General features: G+C 40.2%; 1 protein-coding gene across 3 annotated transcripts in view; it reads right to left on the bottom strand.

Moving 5' to 3' along the window:
* LOC116088156 (serine/threonine-protein kinase Sgk3) overlaps positions 1-11,457 on the bottom strand; it is a 120,002-nt gene that overhangs the window by 32,637 nt on the left and 75,908 nt on the right. For all 3 annotated transcript variants that reach the window (XM_031366820.1, XM_031366821.1, XM_031366822.1), the window contains exons 3-5: positions 8,665-8,748; positions 5,123-5,195; positions 4,488-4,563 (exon numbers count right to left, since the gene is read on the bottom strand). In XM_031366820.1, coding sequence (XP_031222680.1) covers positions 4,488-4,563; positions 5,123-5,195; positions 8,665-8,748 — 233 coding nt within the window. The remainder of the gene's footprint in view (positions 1-4,487; positions 4,564-5,122; positions 5,196-8,664; positions 8,749-11,457) is intronic.

Genomic DNA, 11,457 nt, shown 5'->3' with positions numbered 1-11,457 from the left:
CTACTATACCCAGCAAAACTCTCAATTACCATAGATGGAGAAAAGAAGATATTCCATGACAAAACAAATGTACACAATATCTTTTCACAAATCCAGCCCTACAAAGGATAGTAGATGGAAAACATCAACATAAGGAGCAAAACTACATCCAGAAGAACCAAGAAAGTAATCTTTCAACAAATCCACACAAACCTAATTCTACCTCTTACAACAAAACAACAGGAAGTGACAATTACTTTTTCTTTGTATCTTAATATGAAAATTAATATTATCAACATATTCTAATCGATTGAAATCCAAAAATATATGGAATTAGAAATCTGATGACTGTCACCTGATGGTCTCTCTAAATTGGTAATTGAAGAAATAGGTCCAGTACTGTACAATCTATATACACTTTCAGCTTGTTTGTGACAATGTCTCGCTGTGTACAACATAAAGGTCTTGAAATCTTGCTTCTCCTATCTCAGCCTCTATTAGTAGTATTGTTTATTTCATGTTTTTACACTATACTATGGTTTTCAGAACAGCTTATATATTTCAAAAGTATTTATATACACAAAAGAAACATAGATAATTAACTAGGGAGGTGGCTTGTAAGAGAACAACAAATAGTGAGACTGAATGCTTTGCTTGACATTTGTAGCTCTTGTATCAAGTTTGAAGAAGAGGACTTTATAAGTTACTCTTTCTCTGAGATGAAGGCTTTTCCAAATTATCACAGCTAATGAACCAAATTCTTACCCTCACCTAATGTCTGTGCCACCCTCCAAGCAGAACCATTGTTCATTGAAACAGTTGGTGAATGACTTTATGAATAGACCATCTTAATACACACACCATTTCTTAAATGAATGTAACCTGTTCTCTGTGGGCTCACTCAAGTCAAATAGCTTTGACCATAGCAGGAAGTCTGTATCCAAAAATTGTGCCTACGATTCATTTCTTGATGCAGTTGAACTACAAATGCTATATACATTTTTACTCTCCTAGTTTTTATGAACATCTAAAGATTCTCCCAACTGTGGTTACTGTTAAAAGCTAACAAGGGACATAATTTCACTGTTATTATGTACTAATGTGACCAACATTATCATTAATTAAAGTCACAACAAGGTACAATACAAAGTAGTGGCCAGATGAGCAATGTCATTTCCTGTACTTATTATGGAAATACAAACTGCTACACCACCTTGGAAAGCCACGTGGCTATGCCTATGGAGTTAAGCAAGCATCCCACAACCCAGACACTTTAAGAACATTTGTACATGTGCACCATAAGGCATGGTAAGGCCAATAATATTTGTAACAGCCAGAAAAAAAATCCTCATGTCTCTTGAAACTCCCAAATATACTTCCAAACCTAAGGATAATAGGTATAGCATTACTCTAACCACAGCTAGATAGCCTTAGGATGTAGCCACCCTGCTAGCAGAGCACACACTGGCACAGGCTGGGTCTCTGGAAGTCAGCCTTAACAGGTACATCTAACATCAAAGGTTTTTGTTTTAACTCAGACCAAGAAATTTTATGTGAAGTCTGTAAATGTAGCTCCCTACGGCACACCAATAGTTTGATGTTCAAATTGAAAGCCACCGGTGGTGGTGGCATATGCCTTTAATCCCAGCCCTTGGGAGGCAGCGCAGGCGGATTTCTGAGCTCAAGGCCAGCCTGGTCTACAGAGTGAGTTCCAGGACAGCCAGGGCTACACAGAGAAACCCTGTCTCAAAAAAAAAAAAAAGAAAAGAAAAATCAAATGGAAAGCCAAAGACTGAAATTTCTGTTAACACAAAAATGTCCACTAGTAGAATTGGATGAGTTGTGGAATACTTTACAGAAATAAAAATTACCAAGGCAGAGAGAGAATGTGCATGCTGTGACTTTATCTATATGAAGTTTAAGGTCAGCCACACTAATCTAATGTTTTTAGAATCAGAAGTGTGGTTATCTTGGGGAAGAAGGAAGGAATAGGGATTTAAACAAGGTATCTGAGCGGCTTCAGACACACTGGCAACAGCCTCATGCTCTGTCTAGTGACGGGGAACGGGCCTGTGCACAACTCTCTGGGCACTTTATTTGTACTATTTTCATCTCCTGTTTTGTTTTGTTACTCTCTCTCTCTCTCTCTTTTTTTTTTTGTTTGTTTTTTTGAGAAAGGGTTTCTCTGTGTAGCCCTGGCTGTCCTGGAACTCACTCTGTAGACCAGGCTGACCTCGAAGTCAGAAATCTGCCTGCCTCTGCCTCCCAAGTGCTGGGATTAAAGGCATGTGCCACCACCGCCTGGGTGTTTTGTTACTCTTGTTATTGCATTATTGTAAGGTCTCATGTAGTCCAGGCTCTGCTCTAACAAATTATGTGGCCCTAGGTTGGTTTTGAACTGCTGACCTTCTTGCTTCCACTTGTTTTTTCCATCTTATTTTTATGTGTATTGATGTTTTCTTTGCCTGTATGTCTATGCACCAAGTGCATGCAGGTGCCTGCAGAGGCTAAAAGAGGGTTCAGATCGCCTAAGACTGGAACTACAGATGGCTGTGAGCCACTCCGTAGAGATTCTGGGCAGAAAACCTGGGTCTTCTACAAGAGCAGCTGCATCATGTCTCATGCCTGCCTTCCCTTAGCATGGAGAGCACAGGCACGCACCACCACATCCAGCTCCTTTTCCATCTCCTAAATGCATATGGAGAGGATTCGCTGCTTAGGATGGTCAGCGCTTTTGCTTCTTCCTTTATATGCTGGAGTTCTGCCTGTATGCCTGTGCACCATATGTGTGCCTGGTGCCTGTGGAAGCCAAAGGTGTCAGATCCTTGGAACTGGAGCTACAGATGGTTCTGACCCACACCTAGGTGCTAGGAATCAAACCCAGATCCTCTGGAAGGGCATGCCATGCTCTAAACCACAGAGCCACTTATCCTGTCCCACGCTTCCTTTTCTTTCAGTGTATATCATTTGTACTGGCTCTCTTTCAGTAAATATATCTATCTATCACCCTTTATCATGGCAAATTATTATATATTTTTGTTTTTAGTTCACTTAGTATTTTAGGGTTTTAGTTAAAAGTATCACTGTTCAGCTTTGGGACCCAATATTACTGCCAATATTTTCAAATATCCTCCCTTTTTATCCAAAGGTAGATAAACTGACTGTATTGGAGTTAAAAAACATAATCTTAAAATCATATTTTCATAGTTATTTTTTAAAGTACCTTTTCCTGTCAAAGCAAATCTGGGGTGAAGAAGTTGTGTAAGGGTCCTCCAGTCCCTCCAGGTATAGACTAATAAGCATGCTCCACTAAGGTTACTAAAGCCATTTCAAAGCGTCCCCTGACAGCAGCAATAAGCATGCAGCAAATACTCATGTACTACATGTTGTCTGGCTTCTCAGTCTTTTATATGCAGCATTTTAGGATAACTGGATATTAAAATGAAAACTAAGTTCTGTTAACAAAAGATGAGATCTACAAAATACAAAGTATCTTGTCTTATTAAAAAGAAAATGTCAGCTTAAAACCTCTTGGTTATTTGTTAAGGGGTCCTGGGATTTCTTCTACCCAGAGCAGAAGACACTTAGAAAGTGCACACGTATATAGGAAAATCTGTTGTCACAAGTGACCAACGTGCAGACAGTACTAGGGGTACTCAGCCACAAATGGGACATTATTATCACCCTGACTCCTGCAAGGCTCAGTGACTATCTCAGAAGAGGGAGGAGAAAGGGTTAATAGGTGAGGTTGAGGAGGATCAGAGTGAAACTATCCATGCTTCTGGAACATATGGATAACACGTGGTCTTATCTTAATGGGCGTCACAGATACTGAGGTACATTTCCAAGTGATGGATAAATATAATATCAACCAGTTAGCAAGATGTTTTAACTATAATGCAAACTGATTTAAACAGTAATCCATAACATTTCCATGTTTTAGTTGGTATTTTTGACAATTTGAAACAAGCCAGAGTCATCTATAAAGAAGGTTTCTTAATTGGAAAAAAAAATGCCTCCATAATATTTGCCTGTAGGAGAGTCTGTAGTATATTTTCTTGATTAATGATTAATGTGGCAGGGCCCAGCTCACTAGGGTGGTGCCATCATTCCAGGGGAGGTGCTGCTGGGCATACAAGAAAGCAGGCTGAGTAAGCCATGAGGAGCAAGGCAGCAAGCATATTCCACCATGGCTTCTGTCTCAGTTCCTGCTCTGACTTCCCTCAGTGATGAGTCTGATCTGAGCGCTGTCAGACGAAACATCCTCTTTCAGTTTAAAGTGGACGTCGGTCATGGTGTTCAGTTACAACAGCAGAAACCTAGCTAAGACACCATACAAGTACAAAGGGAAGGAAATGCCTGAGCCGAAGGGAAAGTGATACAGAACATTTGGAGAACGTGTTTCAGGAAGATTTCACAACTTTTCACAAGACTCTTCCTCAGGTTTAATCAATACTTTTGGGTTTGGTTTACTGTTCCTTTAGAACAAAACGAAAGTAAGTACTTACTGGTTGTAAAGCTCTGGATATCTGACTAAGTTCTGAATGAACTCATTCAATCCTGCTCTTCTTTGTTTAATAAAATCTGTAAGACAGACAGGTGTACACTACAGTCATATTTTTGTCATCTTACGCAATTGTCATGAACATTCATGGGAGACTAGACAAGCACAGGGCGGCAAGCTGTGGTTGAGGAGCTGTCTCCTAGTTGGCCTTTGGTACTGAAGGAGGGAGAGCTTTGCAGAAGCTCCACAGGAAAACTACAGCTTCACTGTTAGAGCCAAGATAGAGTCAGTGCACACAGTCCTTACATCTCGAGGAGCTGAGTATCTGGACACTGAACGCTGCCTCTTACTGAAGAACCATTTGCTGTTCTCCATAGTGGAGAGCTTACGGATCTTCTCTACAGTGAAGCAGACTGTATATCAGAGACCTCATGAACAAAATAGGTGTCGTAGCAGTGAGTGCATACCCGAGGCTGGGGCAGGGGGAACACAGGGTTGAAGCCAGCCTGGGCCACTCAGCAAGATTCTATCTCAAAAAACAAAAAAGTTCTGAACAATTATATTCTTCAGAGAATACACAACCTACTTCTTCAAACTTCAACTAGAACTCAACAGTTATACTAAGAAGCTTTTGCTTACCTGGATCAAAATTATCGCCAAATATTCTCTTGGCAGGAATCTTCAGAGCCATAGCAGGAAACTGTTTCTTTAACTGAATTTTAAAAAGAGCATTCTGTGAGCTAATTTCTAAATCTATTTATGCCTGTACAACATGGTATGATCTTAAGAAAGATTTATCGTAGTATGAAGGTACAACATACAATACTAATACTTATGAATAAAATGCCAGAGACTCGTTAGGCATCCTCGTTTGTCCCAGTGAATTGTTTGATATGTACGTGACCTTAGAGAATTACATAATGTCTTTGTGCTTCAGCATTTTTTGTTTATTTTGTCTGTAAAATGGGATAGGCTGAGAATCTTTCAGATTTTTTCGTGCAGTTGAATTAAATCCCATCTAGTAACCACTCAGACTGAAGAATGGTACCTAGGTTCTGCAGGTACCACTCACCCTTCTCCCCAGGACGTGTGTTCTTTGTGATCTACAGCAATAGATTAATAACAATTCTCAGAGAAAGTGAATTAACTTTGCTCTCAATTCCCTCAACTCCAGCTTTCTCGTCATTAATATCTAATGCATTTGTTTATTAGATTTGTTTGAGAAAAAACTAACTTTTATTGAAGCGCCATTTGCTACCTGAGCACATATTGTAGAAAGAAATTAAACAGTCAAGTTGTAAGCTAGCTGGCAGTAGAAAATTCACATATAAAGACACTACAGGCAGGGCGGTGGTGGCACACACCTTTAATCCCAGCACTTGGGAGGCAGAGGCAGGCGGATTTCTGAGTTCGAGGCCAAAGTTCCAGGAGAGACAGGGCTACACAGAGAAACCCTGTCTCAAAAAACAACAACAAACAAAACAAAATAAAACAACAACAAAAAAATTCACTGCGGGCTATGGGCAGTCAGCAAATCCTAGACTTAAAGAGGGATAAACAGAGGCTAGAGAGATGACTCAGTGGTTAAGAGCACTGGCTGTTCTTCTAATGGTCATGAGTTCAAATCCCAGCAACCACATGGTGGCTCACAACCATCTATAATTGGATCTAATGTCCTCTTCTGGTGTGTCTGAAGACAGTGACAGTATACTCATATAGACATTAAATAAATAAATCTTTAAAAAAGAGAAGAGGGACAAATGATACCCCTCAACAGACTATAAAGACACTTAGAGACTTATCAGCTGCTACGTAAACAAGTGCTGGATATTCAGTATCAAGGCATCGCTGTCCATATCTTTAGATGTGACCAGGGACACTGTGTTTTAACAATTGTTATCTTTTAGATAAAACTGTATTAAAATATTTACAGATGAAATGGCATGTCAGGATTTGTGCCAAACTTACAATGGGCTGGTTCATATGTAACATGAAACAAATAGCATTGTGGCAGTAATTGAAGACAGTGAAAGTATTTTATTATTGTCTTGCTTTTTTTCCCCGTTAAGGCAGGGTTTCTCTATTTTGCTCTGGCTGTCCCGGAATTTGTTCTGTAGACCAAGCTGGTCTTAAACTCAAGAGATCCACCTGCCTCTGCCTCCTGAGTGCTGAGATTAAAGGTGTGTGCCACCATATCTCAATATTTTATTATTTTCTTGTTTGTACTAATATAGTTATGTCTGTTAGACAATTTGAATTAATAAAAGTTAAAAATACCAACCACATTCTTTAAAAACACAGTTAAGCTGACAATAAAAATATTCACAAATTGAAATTTTTACTTTGTGTCTTTTATTCTAAGCAGAGGAAAGAAATTTGAGTTTTCAAACTTAGGGAGATGGAGGCCAGGTTTAGACCAATTTTTGTAGTTTTAAATAATAAAACTGATACTGTTTTTGTGGTGACAAGAATCTGAAACATTTATATATAAGACATTTATAAGACAAAATTAGCAAAATAAAAAGATGTAAAAAGTGAGAGAAACGTGGAAAAATGACATCCAGGGCTATGAGAGGGGAGAGATGACACCTAGGGCTTTGAGAGGGGAGAGAGGGTGCCTGGGGCTGTGAAAGGAGCAACTGGTCAACTCTCACCAGCTCCCAAAAGAAATAGAGAAAAACTACCAAAAAGGTTACAAAAGCTAACCCCAACGTTACTTGTTACTATTTTCCTCTAAAACTGTAATTTCACTTACAGTCACTACCTTGACATCCTTTGTTAAGCAGTATGTAAAAACAATGTATAGGAGGAAAATTAATTACATAAGCTTTAATGAACCCTAAAGAACAGAGGGAAGCAGGAAACACAGCGATAGTAGCACTACCGGCTATAGCTTACATTTAATCTACTTTAAGTTCCCTACTATGCAGATTTTCTAGAATATTTAATAATTTACATCAGGACAATAAATGTCATTCAAAACTAGAACATTGTTGTTTACAAGTTCACTTTCAATTAGTGTATTATTTGAGTGCTATTTAGGGCAAATACAGAGAAATGGTAAATAAGCCATGAGATCTTATGGCTCACTTCACTCCACTTGGGAAACTGTCTCTCAGCTGATATAACTGCTCCTTAATACGTTTTTAAAAACTCTTACGAGTGATAGCTTGCAGATTTATGTGTTTTTTTAAAATTGTACTAATTTGTGGATATGTGTCTTTATATACACTATGTATGCCAGTGCCCCGAAGGCAAGAGAGGATTCTGAAAGCACTGAAATGGGACTTCAGGTCATTACGAGCTGCCTGCCCCATGAGGATCGTCTTACAAGAGCAACAAGGGCTATCTTTCCAGCCCCAAGATTTATGTAATTTTAAAATCAGGAGACAGAGTTAAGAAATGAAAATTTGCCTTTCTAAATATAAACACAATTTTCTAGAGATGTCTGGTAATCTACTCATTAAATGCACTGGGGGTGGGGGCCACACTGGTTGTTTGTTTGTTTTGCTTACTTGTTTGTTTTCCATAACTGAAACAAAGTTTAGGACTCAGAGCTGTCCTAATCCAGGCTTTTGCAGTGCACCGTTTGACCACCATAAGACTTTTAAAGACATATCTTCTACCTACATCCGCACCTGGCAGAATCTGGCCTAATGTCTCTCAACGATCGCGGTACCTCACTGCATACGTTAAAAACTGTGCAACCACAGGCACTAGACTGTGAACTACTTAGTAGCTGGATTGGGAATAAAACAGCTGCGGTCATTTAGACAGCCAATGGTCTCAGCTTTGTCAGTATCTGAAACCTGGAGTTAATCACTTCTTAGCATGATACAGCAGAGGAGCGTGCAGTTGACACTTTCAGATCTAAGGCTTAGAGCTGAAGACGTTACCCAGAACTGCCTTGATGAATATTGTTATTATCTGGCACAAAGGATTTGTGTCTAATGTCATCTGACACTGAAATGTCCTTGAGCTCTCTGTCTTGTCTGTCACCCTCCTTGTTCACTTGGAACTGTCTTTCCACACTTCACACAAAGACTAAGTTAAGATGCTTCTGAAGGGTCAACCCCTTTTCTGCTTAGCAACACGTATTGATTTACTCATTCAAAAAATTTCTCAGCTCATGGATTTTTCTTAAATGTTTTACTTTAGACAGAAATGACGTAGTCTCTTACAGAATTGTAAAGTTTGTCAAACTCTGCATATCTCCTGAAGACAAACCACTCGCTTCTGCCCACAGAGACCAGGACTTTGTAAACCTGTGGGGGGAAGAAGACATAATTCAACAAACTTCAACTGCAAAGAAACCATACACAAAAACTGATAACTGTTTATGTGATTCTCCAAGATACAAATGCGTATCAAATGAAACAAACTTTTTTTTTCTAGCAACATGAACTATTCTTTTCGCTGGGAAAATTTAACATTTGCATTTTAAATTTTATGTAATCAACTTCTTTGTAACAAACTTTTTAAAACACACACACACATACACAAAGCAGTACAAACTATAAGATGGAAGGTTTTTTAATCCTGATTAGCTCATCACAAGTTAATTCAAGATAAGAGTATTTGAGTATGCAACTCCAGTAAAACACAACACTAAACTGTTGAACTTTTTGTTATTGTCAGAGAATGACCATGGGTGTGTGTGTGCTTGTTGTCAGGACTACTAACTTCTAACACTTTCCCATTCTTGCTTCATATTTCCTTTCTGAAGAGTAAAAGACAGTAGAATTAAGTGATGCCATTTTCTTATTCATCAGCTAGCTATGACCTTGAAGTTATAAAAGTGATGCCTGGCCCAGAGTAATCGTTTCTTTTCTTCCCAGGCCATCGTTTCCACAGTACCTTTCAAATACTAATTGTATCCCTTCGTTTTTCTGATGCCATTTTGCAATTGTGCCTAATGTCTTCATATACAACTTCATTTAATTATAATCAATGATCCTATGAAGTGCGCAGAATTAAAGCCCCTACTATGTCAGTCAAAAAGCTGGTTTACGTAATCAAAAAACTGTTAAGCTTCAGCTAAACCTGTCTCACTGTCTCCCTCTGTACCACAGCTGGCACTAAATTGTCAGTAGGCACTAAACTAACGTTTGTAATCCATCCAAAGACGGCCTTGGAACATAGCTCAATTTTCTATAATGGGAATATGAGAACAAGAGTTTGAGAACCTAAAGATGCTACTATTTCTAACTAGAGAGTAACCATAACCAAGGTATATGAAGATGGGGCAGTTGATGAAGGGTCTGAGTTATAAATCTAATTTTTATAATGATAGCTAGATAAGAGTTGCTTTAGGGGATGTACTGTATGTATGCTCACATTCTCTTAGTGTCAGAGAAAAGCAGGTTCATCTCAGACAAGTACACACATGCATACAAATTATCCTTTCCCACAAAAAGTAAGTCAAATTTACAAGTTCATTCTAGATAACACTGTGTGGAAGACAAGGCTCTGATATTTTGTGATATACAGTATAAACGGACAGGGCCCTTGGATATATAGTCACATTAAAGCTATATCCTTTGAGGGAAGCGACGAAATCTCACTGGAGTCAAGGCAAACCCACTGTTATCAGTCACTTGTCACTCAGAAGAAGGCAACAGTGCTCAAGGCCCCTTGAGCTGCAGATGCCGAGCAGTTAGAAGGCTGGCCCATGCTGAGCAGTCAGAGGGCTGGCCCATGCTGAGCAGTCAGAGGGCTGGCCCATGCTGAACAGTCAGAGGGCTGGCCCATGCTGGGCAGTCAGAGGGCTGGCCCATGCTGGGCAGTCAGAGGGCTGGCCCATGCTGAGCAGTCAGAGGGCTGGCCCATGCTGAACAGTCAGAGGGCTGGCCCATGCTGAGCAGTCAGAGGGCTGGCCCATGCAGAGCAGTCAGAGGGCTGGCCCATGCTGAACAGTCAGAGGGCTGGCCCATGCTGAACAGTCAGAGGGCTGGCCCATGCTGAGCAGTCAGAGGGCTGGCCCATGCAGAGCAGTCTGAGGGCTGGCCTATGCTGAGCAGTGGGAGGGCTGGCCCATGCTGAGCAGTCAGAGGGCTGGCCCATGCTGAGCAGTCTGAGGGCTGGCCTATGCCAACTGTTAGTTCATGTTGCCAAACACACTTTAGATGTCATGAAACTTTTATTTTCAGAGAATAATCATGGACATTCCTCACTGTGTAAAACTATTGAATTTGTGTCAGAAATGAAGAGTCTGAGTCACAGGCCATCGAAGTGACTAAGACTGTGCGTCAGGGTCTCCTGATCAGGAGCCGTGGGAGCAGCCTGGACACAAAAGGACTAAACTAGGTCTATGTGACTGTGGATTTCTTAAATACCTTGTACCAATTTCCTGGTGAGCACACAGAACAGGGAGATGGGCTCTCTGGGCTACTTAGCTACAGCCAAGACAACAGCCAAGTCTAGGTTCCAGGACATAGAGTCCCTGGAGCAAATACACACACACACACACACACACACACACACACACACACACACAGTTACATCAGCAGCAAATATCAATGGGCAAAACTGAAACCCTTTTAAATTAAAAAATATTTTCTAAGATTCTTAAGTTTTTCACTTTATGTGTAAGAGCGTCTATATGCCTATCTATGCACCATGTGGAGTCCCTCCGAAGCCATAAATGGGCACTGGATCTTCTGGAATTGCAGCTGAAGATGGCTGTGAGCTACCCATGTTGGTGTTAGGAAGTGAACCCCGGTCCTATGGAAGAGCAACGAGTGCCATCTCTCCATTAAACCTACAGTATCTCTCTCTATTAAAGCATCTGGTGAAACAATATTGAGAAGCCTTTCCTCAAATGACCTTGCATTTTAGTAGGCAAGTTACACATAAAAAGACAAAATATAGCTGGGCAGTGGTGACGCATGACTTTAATCCCAGCATTTGGGAAGCAGAGGCAGGTGGATTTCTGAGTTCGAGGCCGGCCTGGTCTACAGAGTGAGTTCCAGGAC

This window comes from Mastomys coucha, unplaced genomic scaffold, assembly GCF_008632895.1.
Source record: "Mastomys coucha isolate ucsf_1 unplaced genomic scaffold, UCSF_Mcou_1 pScaffold14, whole genome shotgun sequence".
NCBI lineage: Eukaryota > Metazoa > Chordata > Mammalia > Rodentia > Muridae > Mastomys > Mastomys coucha.
This window is presented reverse-complemented; position numbering and strand designations above follow the sequence as displayed.